The sequence below is a fragment of the Nyctereutes procyonoides genome, unplaced genomic scaffold, assembly GCF_905146905.1.
Source record: "Nyctereutes procyonoides isolate TBG_1078 unplaced genomic scaffold, NYPRO_anot_genome, whole genome shotgun sequence".
Lineage (NCBI taxonomy): Eukaryota > Metazoa > Chordata > Mammalia > Carnivora > Canidae > Nyctereutes > Nyctereutes procyonoides.
Genome location: NW_026575120.1, coordinates 34,854,404 through 34,871,341, shown reverse-complemented (window position 1 = coordinate 34,871,341; position 16,938 = coordinate 34,854,404). Strand labels below are relative to the sequence as shown.

The window sequence follows — 16,938 nt, the reverse complement described above, 5'->3', positions numbered from 1 at the left end:
TCTTTTTCTTTTTCTTTCTTTTTCTTTTTCTTTTTCTTTCTTTTTCTTTTTCTTTTTCTTTTTCTTTCTTTTTCTTTTTCTTTTTTGAGAGAAAGAGGAAGCAGGGCCAGGGGTGGAAGAAAGAAGGAAAGGGAGAGAATCTTAAGGGCTCAATCTCACAATCCTGAGATTGTGACCTGAGCCAGAATCAAGAGTCAGACGCTTAACTGAGCCACCCAGGAGCCCCTTAATTTTTCCAGAGACAGTTGTCAATTATTAAGTAAATTATATTATGTTTACACCCAAATACTATATGTATATTAAATAATACATTTCCAGGGAAGGTGGCTGGCTCAGTCAGTGGAGCATGGGACTCTTAATCTCAGGGGATCATGGTTCCAGCCTCATGTTGGGTGTAGAGATTACTTAAAAATAAATAAAGATAATACATTACCAAATCTATATTTTAACACAGAAGTATATTTATATAGTACTAGTTTAATTTCTGGTGTATGGATTACAAAACAACATATGCAATATGATCTCATTTTTCATACAGTATCTATCATCTATCTGTCTACTACCTACTCATTTAGAAAGAATATACACCCAAGATGTTAACAGTGACTATAGCTAAACTTGTGAACTTATATGAACTTTTTTGTTTTTTCAATTTTCCCTGAAAATATTTTCTAGCCATTTTTTTATAATGAGCACATGTAGCTTTTATATTAGGGGAAATATAATAAAAGGAAAACCTCAAATTTAACATGCAGTAGAAATTCCTTGATAATAAGACTATTCACCCTCACTTCACTCCTGTATCTAGCAGAGTGTCATACTCAAGAAATACTGAATGGTCCCCATCTTCACATGGCACATAGTCTAGAAGGTGAGCTGGGGCTAGAGAGGAGAAGTCCATGACAGAGGGTGCTGTGCAGAGCTGTATGACATGGAATAGAACAGATGGGGCATAGGAGGACCTGCTCTCTAACATTAGTAACTTCAGGTGGATTTCTTGTCTTAAAATTTTAATTTTGACATAATTTCAGAAATGCAGGAAGGTTGCAAGGAAAGTACAAATAATTTCCAGGTACCCTTCACAAGATTCTCTATTTGTTAACATTTTACTACCTGTCTTTCCCACTGCATTTCTTTTGTTTTTATTTTTTCCCGTTAGAAATATTTATTGAGGACCTCCCATGTGCCAAGGAGTTTTCTAGGCACAAAGGGATACATTAGCAAACAAGAAGTCAAGATCTGGTCTTTCAGGGAGTCCCTATTCCAGAAGATACAATTCATTTATTTGATAGACATTCTGAGTATTTAACTATGAGGACTTTTACGGGGCATTGGGATACAGCACTAAAAGATACCTCTTGCTTCAGTGAACTAATCGAGATCAACAAGGAAGAAGAAATTAAATAACAAAAAGACAGCATAATTGAGATATACATGGGTACTGTAAGAGCATAGACATAAGGGACCAAACCCAGACATAGATGAGGAGAGGTGTCAGAGAAAGCCGATGGTCAGCTTAAGGGCCCCAGCCTTACTTGTTCTTCAACTTCCACCATTCCTCCAAACCTTGTGCATTTTTTTTATTTACTCTCTCTCTTACTCTCTCTCAAATAAATAAATAAATAAATAAATAAATAAATAAATAAATCTTTTTAAAAAAATGTTCCCCTGTATTAGAAACCCTCTGGTAGGAAGCTTCCTCTTGCAGAGGCTATAAACTCCCTTCCCCTCCTTGCGCCACCCACTCCCATTGCCAAGAACACTGAACAGGAAGAGGCCTTTACTCAGGGATGCTACCAAGATAGAGAGACTGTGTAAAGAAAGAAGGGCAGTGCTTGAACAGAAGACCATATTCTCTGAAGGTGCCTCTGCCCACCACACCAAACATAAGGCCACCCAGAAGATCCTCACCTGAAAACTAGGCCAGCCTTCCCAAGAGAGAGCAGGTAAGTCTGTTTGTCTTCACTGTATGATTGTTGACCCTTTTCCAATGCCAAAAGACACTTGTCTTGTCTGTCAGAGTCCTGGCATAGTCTTTGGGAGACTGAGACTTCTGACAATTGAAGTCAGTATGGCCAATACCACAGAGAAGGTCCTAGAGAACAAGGTCATTTCAAAGCTAAGGGTTCTCAAAGTCCAGGAGAGGATTTACTCCATTAGACAGAGTTTAGGAGGCCATAGTTAGAGAGGGCTAAAATCTAGAGCTAAGATATGGGTGAAGGAGAGGTACCATGCCAAGTTCAAAGGCTCCCAATCAGTACAAGATCCTGTGTGTCTTCTAGGCATGGGCTGGATCTCATTCTTGAAGCTAGCTGTCAATGCTACACCTGCCTTCCAAGCCCTCCAGGGGTGCTCTGAGAAAGGCATGTGTCCTACTCAAAGAAGCCTTTCTTTTCTCCCAGATCCTAAAAGTGGACTGTGCTCTAATCCCCACAGGTCTCCTCAGCATCTCCATCATGAACTGGCACATGATCATCTCTGTGCTTACCATAGTGGTGCTTAAAATTGTTGGGATGACCTTATTTCTGCTTTATTGTGAGTATTTGAGCAACCTCTTATCCCAACCACATTCCCTCTTATTCTTTGACTTTCCTCTCAGAATGCAAAGTTGACTATAAAGGCTACATGCTTAAGTCTTTCCACCTTAGGGCAACAACCCAGTGTAGGGGCAACTGACGATACTCTTCTCACTCCCTGACACACACCATGGGCCAGGTTCCTCAGTCTGCCTTGGAGATACAGAACTGGCCAGCATCTGATGGTTAAAACACCACACAAAGGTTTTGCCCCTGCAGTGTTAGCTGGGCAATCTGAGGTGAAATACTCATCAGCTTGTTACTGTTCCTCAAACTTGAAAATCAGTGCCAGTTCAACCCAATGATAAGGCTGAAGAGCAGCATGATGAGGTAATGGGATTTTACTGGGAGAGAAATTGCCCTCTATGTCTACAGAAACTTTCATCCAGATGCTTAGAAGAGGCCTCATAGGAAAGGGTTTTTCCATAGCTGCAAGAATCTTCTCCAGCCCCAGGAACCAGTGGGGAACATAAATGAGGAAGGAAATGTGAGTAAAAGACAGCAGTTAGGTAAGAGGCATCTTCCCTTTGACCTAAACTGAAGACACAATGAGTGCCATATAAAAGAGCAGGAACGAAATATGAATATGAATAAGTAAACACATTTGCAAAAAAATCCCATCTATGCATCCTTTGGTGACCTGAGTGGGAGAGCTCTGGATCTCACAGCAAGAGTCATGGTGTCCCAGCAGCCCCGGCAGGGGGAGGGGAGGGGAGGGGGAGGGGGGGTGTTAGTTTGTTATATTCATCCTACCACCACCTTTGGGGCTGAACCAACAGTTGATTCTCTTTGTAGTCCCACAGATTTTTGGCGGAAGTGAAGACAGCCTCCTTCCCACTGAGATCTATGGAAGAGGTAATGTACATGATAATGATCTCCTCTGACCCTCTCAGTTCATGTGTGCAGACTTCTTACAGACCTTTCTCAAGGCTTCCTTTCCCAAGAAATTCATTTGCAGGGAGGGTCCATAAAGATATGCTATAAGAGGAATAAGTTCTGGGACCTAACGTACCGCATGGTGACTATAGTTAATACTCTATTATACACTACTTGAAAGATGCTAAGAGAGTAGATCTTAAATGTTCTCACTCCAAAAAAAAAAAAAAAGAGGTAATTATGTGAGGTGATAGAGGTTAGAACTAACCTTACTGTGGTTAATGATTTTGCAACATATACATGAATCAAATCATCACCTCGTACGCCTGAAACGTACACAATGTTTTAAGCCAATTATATCTCAATAAAGCGGGAAAAATAAATGCAGTACACTCAGAGATTTAAAAAAAAGAAAAAAGATCTTCTAATTAATTCCCTTGTTTTTATAGATAGGAAACCCAGACTAAGCTGATCAAAATTTTTGATCCTTGATTTTTCTCCTGGGTATGAGGATGATTTGTATATAATCACTGTAATGTCATAGGAAAGGACTTTATAAACTCTGACATGTTGTACACCTAAAGGAATTGTTATACAAGAAAAAAATCCCCAAAACCAAACCAGAACAAAACAAAAAACCCCAACCTGTGTCCCACAGTAAAACTCAAAGATTGTATTCAGCACTTTTTTGTGTTCCAAGTGCTCTGCTAGACCAACGATAGAAGAATCAGAACAGGAGCTATCAGTCAACCATCTCCTATGAAGCACAAGGCCCCATGCCAGAAGTCAAGGGGCATAAAGTGATGATTGAGATGTGGCTCTCCAGATTAAACCTTCCTCCTCTTAAAGCTTATCCAAGGACCTCCCTCTCACTTCATCTTAAAACATTTATTACTACATACATCTTGAGGAGAGAGATAATTTCTTGTTCAACTTTGTTATCAACTGAGGCTCCCAGTACAGTGAGCTATATGGAAGCAATTCATGAAATATTTATTTATGGAGTTCTGTTTAGTTATAATCCTCACATGGCTTCTCCTAAAAACCAGGTTATTTTATATTACAAAGAACCTTTGAACTGGGAACTGAAATAAAAAGTGAATACTAACTGGTATGTTTCATTCCTGTCATTGGAAGTAGCTGATGTGGTGTCTGGGTAAACTAAAGTGGTCTTCAGCCACACAGGACAAATAACTGGGCACCAAAAAAGGGGTTTCACCAGCTTCCAAAGCCACTGCATGGTTCACTTGGCCGGACAGTGCTCCTAGGAAAAATGAGGCTTCTTAGAGGCCTATCAATTCCCTTATTTATATTTAAAGAAACAAATAGACTCTTCTCTGTCCATAGGAAATTTCTAGATGTTCACCTCCCTCTGTGTCTGCCAATATCCCACATCCTTTGCTTCTGTTTCAGTGTCACCGACTTTTGGGAGCAGTGATGTCAGTTCAGTTCCCACAGAGAGTTCTAGAACAGGTAAATTGCATGATCATACTCTCCTCTCCATCCCAGGTCTTTATGTGCTGAATTCTTAGGCACTTTACCCATTGCCTCCTTTCTCATGGAACTTTCTTGCCCAAAGGGGCCATAAAGACCTTCTAATTCATCCCCTTCACTCTGTCCACAGGAAAACTCAGACTAGACTGCACGGGATTTCTTTCGGGATTAAAAATTATTTACATTGATATGACTTCTATAAAGAAACTCAAGCCTCACTATGGTTTGACTCAGTTCCAAGGTTCACACTTCAAACTACTAATCCTATACTCTCTTCTCTTGGATTTATTTAGCTTGCTCCAGGACGTGGTATTTTCTTCAAAGAAGATGCTTTTGGTTGTCCCCTTTTGAACTGTCTTGGTACGAAAGCAGGGACTTTTGCAAAACAGAAGCATCCACTTTGGCCATTGTCAACACACCAGAAAAACTGGTGAGAGCACTGGGATGATGCAGTAAAGCAGCCCCCCCTATAGCAGGTGGAGATGGTGGGGCAATTTGATTAGTGGACAGGGGCAGGGTGGAGGTGAAGAATGGGGAGGTGGCTGGCTGAGAGTCCCAGCTCCTTGCTCTGAATCTGAAGGTGAGAGACTCTTCTCAGTAGCAGTGGGGAATATTCCTCAGATCATCCTGAGCGAGGGAAATCCACACTTTTGGTGTCTCCCATGAGGCTTAGTGGTGCACTGGTATCCTGAGGATGGGGCAGGATATTTAAAGTGCAGGGAATAACCCCAAATGTGTTTAAGAGTTGCTTAAAACTTATAGAATACTTCATATACATGACCTCTTAATGTATCATGCAAGTCAGCCTCATAAATAAGGAAGATGCAAATTAACAAAATTAGCCATATGAACACTAAAGAATCAGGTCATAGAATTGGGATTGCAGTGTATAATTATGATAATAAAGATGGTTAACACAATGCAAAATCCTTTATTTTACTATTTCTTTTTATCCTCCTAATGATTCTGAGGAGGTTTTATTATCCATATCTTATATATGAGGAAGCTAGGGCACAAAATAATAATTTGACCTTAGAAGGTCATATACCTTTTAAGTGACAGGGCGGGATTGAATTGAGATCTTACTAGCTCTAAAACCCACACTCTAATCAATTTTAGATCATAAGTTATTTAAGTTTATAGTTGCCTCTCCTTCAAATCCTAAGCATCTGCTGAGTGCTAGGCATGTGGGAGATACTGTACGCCGGCTTCTCTGCCCTCCATCTTTCACTCCTACTCTATAAAGTCCTCCTGTGGTTGAGGAGGATTCATAAAAGGGCCCTTTCTGAATTTTGGTAACAGGTGTCCAACAAAGAGCAAGGGTCAGGATGCTACAGATCCTCTGAGGCTGAGTACACAGATGGAAAGGGGAAATGCCTTACAGTAGAAAGCCAGGAGTAAAATGGCAGGAGGGTTGGGAGGGAGAAAAGAAGAGAGGAATAAGAGGTTTGAGAGAGGAAGTTTACAGCCTCTTCCTCTACTCAACCCTCAAGTTCTGGTGCATCTCAAGTGTCTTCGTTGGCATTCTCCATTAAAAGCTCATTACACCAATGGTTTGCTAGTGATCTCAAGTCGGTATCCCCAGTGAGTCTTCTCTGGACCAAACAGAATATCAAAATCTACTTTGATGTTTCAAAAGCACCAAAAATTCACCATGCTCAAAACTGAGCAAAATTATATTTGCCTCAACTGGTTTCTCCTTTTATATTCCAAGTATTGATGAGCAGTCATTCCACCCAAGATTGAATGTGATGGTTTTCTGAGACTTTACCTCTTCTCTTCTCCCCTAAATTAGCTGCTAACCAAGTCTTTTCCTCTCTCCCCACAGCAAATTTTTCATATCTCACCTGGATTTCTTCCAAATTCTTCTAACTCATCTCTTTGCCCCTGATTTTGCCCCTTCTTACCTATCCTCCATGGAACCCACACAATAACATCTCTAAAACTCTAAAATGTCTGTGCCATTTTCCAAATTAAAGTGGGTTAAAGTCTGGTTTCTCCAGCATTATACAGTCTAGCACCCGCCTTCTTGCCAGTCTTATCTCTCCACTCACCTCCCTTCTACCTCTGCACAACCACATTAAGCAGCTTGCAGTCCCTCAAAATGCCCCAGACTGCTCAGCAAACTACCTGTGATCCAAATCTCTCCACTCCAGAAAGTCCAGTCCTGACCCATGCCGTCCCCTTGTGTTTTCCTGACAAACAGCTATCTCTCAGAGTCCATCTCCAGGATCACTTCATCTACAGTCTTTCTAGAAAAACCCCAAATCCATGTAGAATTGATCACTTCTTCCTTTCTGCCTGTGCTCTATCTAGTACATATTCCCTAGCATTCCTCCTGGGACACCTTGTTGCCATGCTGGTTAACTCCTCTATCTTCTCTTATTGGACTTGTGGATTTTCACCATGTTGGAATCACTGACATTTTAAAATGGTGATAAAATCGATAGAAATCTATAGAATCCCAGAAACAACATATTGGCATGATAGTTTGAATAAATTTCCAACAGCCTCAGGGATCCCCTTGGTAATCATACATGACTTTGTGCAAGAGAGTTAAGGGTTAAGAACCTGTACTTTAAACCATGGGTCAGCAAATTTCTCTTAAATGGTCATATAGTATATGTTTTATGTATGTTGGGTCATAAGGTCTCTATCACAACCACTTAATGCTGCCCTTGTGGCTCAAAATTAGCCATAGATGACATGTAAAAATGGGCCTGCATGTGTTTCATTAAAACTTTATTTACAAAAACAGGCTAAAGTCTGGATTTTGTCCACTGGCTATAGTTTGCCAACCCTTGTTTTAGATCATAATTTCTTTAAGGAGACACTAATTTGCTTTCATGTCCCCTGCCTTGGACCACAGCTCACCAGACATTCAAGAAATCTTTGTTAAATGAGACAATAATTTTAAAGAATAATGAAATGAGGTATTTGGGGGAAGGAGAATATTGGAAAAGGAGGAATAAAGGCAACAACTCTGGGTATGGAGGGAATATCCAAGTGAATTTGGATACCTATTGATTATAGGAGGTATGTGAAAAGTACAGGAAAGAGCCCAAGGACTCCCAGACTACTAGTTGGAATGATTTGTGATTCATGAGTTTAATAAAGAAACTATGATAACATGGATTGGTGTCAATTTAGCAAATACTCAAAAAACACTGATTATTTCTCAACACACTTTTAAAACTCCCTAACTGTATTCCCTTGCTAACTATTGAAGAAGTTCACTTGATCCAACTTCATTTGGAATGTAAAATTTCTGGCAATGAAATACTTCTATGCAGAGAGGCATTCCAAATAAAAAAAGAAGTATTTCAAATTGCCCTCTTTTAGATCATACAGTATCCTTCCTCTTCATTTTTCAAGTGTGATCCCTGAGAATTTGTTGGGAATGTAAACTCTTGGTCCCCTACACCCGACCTACTGAACCAGAAGCCCAGCAAGCAGTGTTTTAACAAGACCTCCAGGTGATCCTGGCGCTCCGTATCTACTGAAAACAACTCTAGGGGTTATGTGAGTGGCAGCTACAGCCAGATCCAGAGTCTCTTACCAGCCTTTCTTGTTCCCAGAATCAGATATAATTAGGGCCTGTTGGCAAAGGGAGACTGCAGAAAAAAAAAAAAAAAAAAAAAACCACCTTTTTTGTTGAACTGTTTATTTTCGGTTAACTTCTAGAAATTTCTCCAGGACAAAACTGGTGCTGAGAAGTATTTTATTGGCTTACACCAGCAAGAAAAGAACAGATGGCATTGGATAGACAACTCCATGTTCAATGGCAAGTATGTGAATATCTCACATTTTTTTCTGAGAATCTTAGTTCGCCTAAAGAAACCTGACCTGAGATTCAGTGGGTTTGTCCTGGAATAACACAAAGGCTGAGACTTAGTTTTTTGTTTTATTCCTCTCCTTACTTCCACCCATCTATTTCGAGAGACATTTTTTTTGTAAACTTTTATAAAGAAAAATATCAAACATTTTTAAGTAGAAGGGTATTTATTCATACAATGAGTTATTTTGTTTAAATCAAAATCCAAACAAATCCATCTACATTCCATTTGTTTGATGTATCTCGTAAGTCTCATTTAACCCACAGACCATACTTTATTACTAAGTTCTTATAAATTCCCCAGATGGGGCTTCTTTATATAAAGAAAGGTTATTTTTTTAAAAAAAGTTATTATTAGCAAATGTCTGTGCCATAAAACTATGAGCTTTAATTCCCAAGAGATATCTTCTATGTGTCATTCCATGGACATGAGCATTGGTGGAGAACATGACATTCCTGGTGTATGTATCAAGATGTTGTCAGACAGAATGTAAGTCAGTTCCCCAATCTATAACTGGGGCTTCTCACAGAAAGAGGAAATTAAGATTCATTCAATGTCTACTAAATGCTAGTCACTTGCTAAGTGCTTACTCATGTCATTTCCTAAAGTATTCACAAAGAAGCTGTAGAAAATGCTTTTATTAATCTCCGTTTAACAGTTGAATTGAGGATGAGAGGCTTAAAAATGTACTGATTATCACCAAGCTGGGAAATGGAAGAGCCACATTTTAATTCCACATGCACTCGACTACAAAAGTAATGATCTTTCCATGAAACCTCTTTCCAGTCAGATTGAATGACAGAAAAAGAGGTAGAAAGTCAACACACTTTCTTCTAAAGCCAGCTGGTTCCTCTTTCCACCTCCTCCTGGCCCTCCTGCTGTGAATGTAGTGCATATAGTATTAAAACATTATTTCTGAGAGCAAAAGACAGATGTGGTATTTCTAACCAAGTACAAGAGTGAGTTAGTCCAAGACTGTGAGTCCACAAACACTCACAGGAGAGCTCACAGGAAAGGGCGAGTGTGGAGCTGGATTTGGGGACGAGGATCAGTAAAAAGCAGGGCTGAAATGATGGGCCTTTACCACACTTTCTCTCCCATTTAGCATTACCAATCAGCATCAGAGCTTCAACTGTGCGACCATTGGCCTAACAAATACATATGATGCTGCACCTTGTGATGTCAACTTCCGCTGGATCTGTGAGAAGGAGGCCAAATGATTGCAGTTCTCTGTGGCCTCTGACAAGAATGACAAATATACTTATGGAGAAAGCAAAAGAATATAATTAGGATTGGTCCAGGACACACAGAGCATCAAATTAGTGTGTCAGTCCTCCACAGATCACTAACAGAGCTCCCTAACTCATCCTTGGGGCTAGTGCTCCAGCCCCTCCACAAATAGACTCACATACACACAACAGAGGCAAACTCCCCATTCTAGGCCAGCAAGTCCCCTGAGACTCCACTTCCTCTGAGCGTCACACCTGTGACTCTTTTTAGGTATGTACCAGGCACCTGTCAATGACTCCTTTCTCCATCTATCTACTAGGAGAGGTCCTTGCCCATGTAGGGAAATTATCTTCTGCTCTGGGGGATTAGGTGCTAGCCCAGGAGACAGGGTCATTTTATGGAGAAAACTCAGTTAATACAATGGCAAGGTCTGTTTCCACAGAACTGAGTATTTCTGACTGATCAACAGGGTTTAGGCTGTTGCCAGGGTCTGTTTTATCCTCAGAACACATGCCTCTACTACTGGGGAGAAACTGCAGACTCAATAGGTGAAAACATTATTTAAAATAGCAGGGACAGAAGAGAGATAAACTCAGCTCCCTGACCTCATCTCTGTTCCTAAGAGATCCTTGTTCACATGCTCCCGACCTACACTCCAGGTGGGATAGCAGAGTCCTCCTCAGGCTGAATTGAGGCCAGGCCTGGGGAAGGGTTCCTGGAGCCAAGCTTAGAGCAGAGATAGCATTGTTCACAGGAATGGAGAGGGGTCCAGCCAGGACAGGAATCTTCCAGGAAATCCTTTTGAAAATAACCAGACAGGGAAGCCTGGGTTGCTCAGTGGCTGGGCATCTGCCTTTGGCTCAGGGCATGATCCCAGGGTCCTGGGATCGAGGCCCACATCAGGCTCCCCACAGGGAACCTGCTTCTCCCTCTGCCTAAGTCTCTGCCTCTCTCTGTGTGTGTCTCTCATGAATAAATAAAATCCAAGAAAGAAAGAAAGAAAGAAAGAAAGAAAGAAAGAAAGAAAGAAAGAAAGAAAGAAAGAAAGAAAGAAAGAAAGAAAGAAACCAGACAGCCAAGATGACCAAGCAAACTGATCAATATTTTTCTTTTTTTTTTTTATCAATATTTTTCTACAAAGCTCTGAATTGACACTCAAGCTTAAACATTCCTGGTCTTGACCTGAATCTCCATTTTAGTAGGTTTTTATTACCTGACCATGCTTTTTAAGTGTATTTTAAGAATTTATAGGAGTCTCCTGTCCCCCAGTGATCACAAGATACTCCTACCTGCAGTTTAGAGAGGCCCTGCTGCCAGGTATAGCTCATGACCCAAAGATGTTATAGCCTTGTACTGAATGACATCACACCAACCCAGAACTGGTCCAGTTGACCAAGGAGTAAAACAGAAGAGGACTGCTCAAGGAAACATAGGGTGTAGGCAAGAAGTAGACATACAGTAGCGAGAGTAGAGAGAGAACACCAGGGACAAGTGGCAATCATATGCAAGAGGAAGCAGAGTTCATTTGGCCATACTGGAAGAAAGGCAAGAAAAAGGCAGAAAAGTCTTGGGGGCATCCTGGCAATTCTCTGCACTTGCAACAAAACATCAACTTCATACTCTCTTCAGTAAATGGAAAGTAAAAGTGACATGCCTCTGTGTTTGGAGTAACAAGAATTAAACCATAAGAGAAGACTGTAGTAAAACTAATAGAAATTATAGTCACCTAAGTAAACTGTTCACCATTTGTGTCTAATGACAACATACCACAATGACTGTGTATATCATCAGATGTGTGTCAAAGAAAATTAATGTTTAATTTTTAGTTACAATACTAGGTTCTGTTTCTATATTCCTAGGTCTCATAATTTTTGTCCAATTGGCATGGCTAATGAGGTAATATATTAAGTGTTAGAAGTTGTTTGAAGGAAGTTACCAGAAATAATTTGTTTGGGGTGGAGCAGATGTGGTGTTAGCAAAGAATAAATGCTGCAGTTGAGGAGTGGTGAGAGGCTGAGACTATGCTTGATAAAAAAATAAACAGAATTATACACCAAGTGTAAGCCCCAGAATCCAGACAACAGAAAGAAAACCCCAACTGTTCTATTTTGAGAAGGGAGAATTGTGGTTGCCATACTTCTTGTTTTGTGACAGAATAAATTTCAGACTTCCAAAGTCAGGAAATGTAGACATGTAGTAATTTCCCTAGTAGACAGCCCAAATTTTTCCCAAGATGAGGACATACTTCTATGAAAGTTCTAAAAGAGGCCCAGTGGGCTGAGGTGGAGGTAAGTAGCATATAGGGAATACGGACCCTTCGGTTTTAAATTCATTACTGGGGAGTACAGGTGTTGTTGGATCTTGAAGAGCATAGATAAATGTGACCTTATTGGGCAGCAGTGGTATTTTTTTTTAATGCAATGGAAATTTAGCAAACCATGGATTAGAATGTTTGGCTTTGCTTCCAATATGTGATATAAATCTGTACAGATTTCTTACTCTTTCTGTTCCTTAATTTCATTACTTATAAAATGAGGCAGTAACCCCTCCTCACAAAATTCTTGTGTATATTAAGTAAAATTCCCACTATGTCCCTCAGCAGCCATAAACAATAGGGGAAGCACTTTGTGGAAGATTTGAAGTTGAGATCTTTATCCAAGAAGGAGCTCTTCAATAGCTAAAAGCTGAATGTAGGAAAGCCACTTAATTTCTCAGAATTTCTGTTTACTCATTTACAATATAGGAATAAAAATATGTCCAAGTCAGGAAAAGGTACTTCAAAAATTCTGTGACTGTCAAAACCATACCTCCCATGGCTCTGGCTTACATTACCCATCTTGTCTGTGTGAGTTGTTGGGCCCATGACCAAAGTCATTAACCCCTGTCCACAGATGTTGACACATCAGTACTGATTCACAACTAAAAACATCAGGTAGAGGTAACCTTTGCCTATTTGCCCTCCTGTTGCCAATCCCCACCCTCAAAAGCCATATCCTCTGGTGACATTTGCATTCTGAATAGTCCTGCTTCACTTCCTGAGTCTCCCTTAGCAGGGGCTCAGTGATAATGCACTAAATGTCTGACCCTCCACTTTTACCATAGCCTCTCATAAAGACTATGACTCCGGCAAGGGGCACCCATGATTCCCTCAGGTATCTTTACTACTGGCCAGTGAGTCTGCAGTAGCAGAGGTGTTTGAGTATCTCTCAAGCTATCATCTTGCTCAACTTTCAGGTACAAAGATTGAAATAAAAATCCTTCATAAGACCTTCCCATAATTGGCACATGCATGGTATTCTTTTGTGTATTTGTTTTGTTATAGTTGTACATGTCTGTGTGTATACATATATAGATACCCATATATAACTATATATAATACATATGTAATAACACTCATGAAACTACTGAACATGAAAACTAGAATCTTTTTCATTGAGAGAGAGGGAGAGCAGGCGAGTCGGGGGTGGGGGGAAGGACTGAGGGAGAGGGAGAGGGAGAGAATCTTAAGCAGGCTCCATACTCAGGGGTATCCCAACGCAGGGCTCAATCTCACAGCCCTGAGACCACAACCCTGAGATCATGACCTGAATCAAAACTAAGAGTCAGACGCTTAGCTGAATGAGCCACCCAGGTATCTCTGAAAACTAGAATCTTTACAACAGTTATATTTACTTCTGTGGTCTTCTCTGATTCCACCCTTCTATCTCTCCACAACATAGGCAGCCACCATTACGATTCCTGTGTTCATCATTCAGTTTTTTAAAAAGTCATTTTCATCTCATTTTATGTATCCTTTCTGGCTTTATAAAAAGGCATTGTGATGTAAGTAATCATTTAGAACTTGTTTTTTTAAAGATATTTTTCTATTTATTTATTTCAGAAAGAGAGAGAGGAAGCACATGAGTTGGGGATAGGCAGGGGTGGGGGCAGGAGGAGAGGGAGAGGGACAAGCAGACTCCTCACTGAGTGCAGAGCCTGAGTTGGGCTGATCTCATGACCTGAACCACCAAAATCAAGAGTCAGATGCTTAAACAACTCAGCTATCCAGGTGCTCCAAGAACTTGTTTTCTTCTCTCTTTTTTTTTTTCATTTAATGTTAAATGATTCATTCATATTGTTGAGTCATTAATCTTGACTACTATATAATATTCAATTGTGTGACTATAAAAACCATGACTGTTCTAGTTGGTGTGCAATCAGATTTCTGACAGGTTTTTGTAAATGTAAACTGTGCTACAATGAACATTCTTTTGGTGTTCATACACAAGAGTTTCTCTTGAGTTTATCCTGAAAAGAAAAATGTTGAGGTATAGGGTATATAAGTTTTTACTTTTTTTAGGTAATGCAGAATAGTTTCCTTTATTTATTTATTTATTTATTTATTTATTTATTTATTTATTTATTTATTTATTTTTAATAAATTAATTTTTATTGGTGTTCAATTTACCAACATACCAATAACAACCAGTGCTCATTCCGTCAAGTGTCCCCCTCAGTGCCTGTCACCCATTCACCCCCACCCCCCGCCCTCCTCTCCTTCCACCACCCCCAGTTCATTTCCCAGAGTTAGAAGTCTTTATGTTCTGTCTCCCTTTCTGATATTTCCCACACATTTCTTCTCCCTTCCCTTATATTCCCTTTCACTATTATTCATATTCCCCAAATGAATGAGAACATACACTGTTTGTCCTTCTCCGATTGACTTACTTCACTCAGCATAATACCCTCCAGTTCCATCCACGTTGAAGCAAATGGTGGGTATTTGTCCTTTCTAATGGCTGAGGAATATTCCATTGTATACACAAACCACATCTTCTTTATCCATTCATCTTTCGATGGGCACCGAGGCTCCTTCCACAGTTTGGCTATTGTGGACATGGCTGCTAGAAACATCAGGGTGCAGGTGTCCCGGCGTTTCATTGCATCTGAATCTTTGGGGTAAATCCCTAACAGTGCAATTGCTGGGTCGTAGGGCAGGTCTATTTTTAACTCTCTGAGGAACCTCCACACAGTTTTCCAGAGTGGCTGCACCAGTTCACATTCCCACCAACAGTGTAAGAGTGTTCCCTTTTCTCCGCATCCTCTCCAACATTTGTTGTTTCCTGCCTTGTTAATTTTCCCCATTCTCACTGGTGTGAGGTGGTATCTCATTGTGGTTTTGATTTGTATTTCCCTGATGGCAAGTGATGCAGAGGATTTTCTCATGTGCATGTTGGCCATGTCTATGTCTTCCTCTGTGAGATTTCTCTTCATGTCCTTTGCCCATTTCATGATTGGATTGTTTGTTTCTTTGCTGTTGAGTTTAATAAGTTCTTTATAGATTTTGGAAACTAGCCCTTTATCTGATATGTTATTTGCAAATATCTTCTCCCATTCTGTAGGTTGTCTTTGAGTTTTGTTGACTGTATCCTTTGCTGTGCAAAAGCTTCTTATCTTGATGAAGTCCCAATAGTTCATTTTTGCTTTTGTTTCTTTTGCTTTCATGGATGTATCTTGCAAGAAGTTACTGTGGCCAAGTTCAAAAAGGGTGTTGCCTGTGTTCTCCTCTAGGATTTTGATGGAATCTTGTCTCACATTTAGATCTTTCATCCATTTTGAGTTTATCTTTGTGTATGGTGCAAGAGAGTGGTCTAGTTTCATTCTTCTGCATGTGGATGTCCAATCTTCCCAGCACCATTTATTGAAGAGACTGTCTTTCTTCCAGTGGATAGTCTTTCCTCCTTTATCGAATATTAGTTGGCCATAAAGTTCAGGGTCCACTTCTGGGTTCTCTATTCTGTTCCATTGATCTATGTGTCTGTTTTTGTGCCAGTACCACACTGTCTTGATGACCACAGCTTTGTAGTACAACCTGAAATCTGGCATTGTGATGCCCCCAGATATGGTTTTCTTTTTTAAAATTCCCCTGGCTATTCGGGGTCTTTTCTGATTCCACACAAATCTTAAAATAATTTGTTCTAACTCTCTGAAGAAAGTTCATGGTATTTTGATAGGGATTGCATTAAACGTGTAAATTGTCCTGGGTAACATTGACATTTTCACAATATTAATTCTGCCAATCCATGAGCATGGAATATTTTTCCATCTCTTTGTGTCTTCCTCAATTTCTTTCAGAAGTGTTCTATAGTTTTTAGGGTATAGGTCCTTTACCTCTTTGGTTAGGTTTATTCCTAGGTATCTTATGCTTTTGGGTGCAATTGTAAATGGGATTGACTCCTTGATTTCTCTTTCTTCAGTCTCATTGTTAGTGTATAGAAATGCCATTGATTTCTGGGCATTGATTTTGTATCCTGCCACGCTACCAAATTGCTGTATGAGTTCTAGCAATCTTGGGGTGGAGGCTTTTGGGTTTTCTATGTAGAGTATCATGTCATCGGCGAAGAGGGAGAGTTTGACTTCTTCTTTGCCAATTTGAATGCCTTTAATGTCTTTTTGTTGTCTGATTGCTGAGGCTAGGACTTCCAGTACTATGTTGAATAGCAGTGGTGAGAGTGGACATCCCTGTCTGGTTCCTGATCTTAGGGGAAAGGCTCCCAGTGCTTCCCCATTGAGAATGATATTTGCTGTGGGCTTTTCCTAGATGGCTTTTAAGATGTCGAGGAAAGTTCCCTCTATCCCTACACTCTGAAGTGTTTTGATCAGGAATGGATGCTGTATTTGGTCAAATGCTTTCTCTGCATCTAATGAGAGGATCATATGGTTCTTGGTTTTTCTCTTGCTGATATGATGAATCACATTGATTGTTTTACGAGTGTTGAACCAGCCTTGTGTCCCGGGGATAAATCCTACTTGGTCATGGTGAATAATTTTCTTAATGTGTTGTTGGATCCTATTGGCTAGTATCTTGTTGAGAATTTTTGCATCCATGTTCATCAGGGATATTGGTCTGTAATTCTCCTTTTTGGTGGGGTCTTTGTCTGGTTTTG

At 40.1% G+C, this 16,938-nt stretch overlaps 2 protein-coding genes across 3 annotated transcripts in view; one reads left to right on the top strand and one right to left on the bottom strand.

Annotated features, from left to right (window-relative positions):
- MGAM (maltase-glucoamylase) overlaps positions 1–16,938 on the bottom strand; it is a 214,054-nt gene that overhangs the window by 116,486 nt on the left and 80,630 nt on the right. The window lies entirely within an intron of this gene.
- Positions 1,807–13,137, top strand: CLEC5A (C-type lectin domain containing 5A). The gene is made up of 7 exons (XM_055334824.1): positions 1,807–1,946; positions 2,437–2,535; positions 3,372–3,431; positions 4,866–4,925; positions 5,240–5,376; positions 8,631–8,734; positions 9,888–13,137. The coding sequence occupies exons 2-7, from the start codon at positions 2,457–2,459 to the stop codon at positions 10,000–10,002; spliced, it is 555 nt and encodes a 184-aa protein (XP_055190799.1). The 5' UTR covers positions 1,807–1,946; positions 2,437–2,456; the 3' UTR covers positions 10,003–13,137.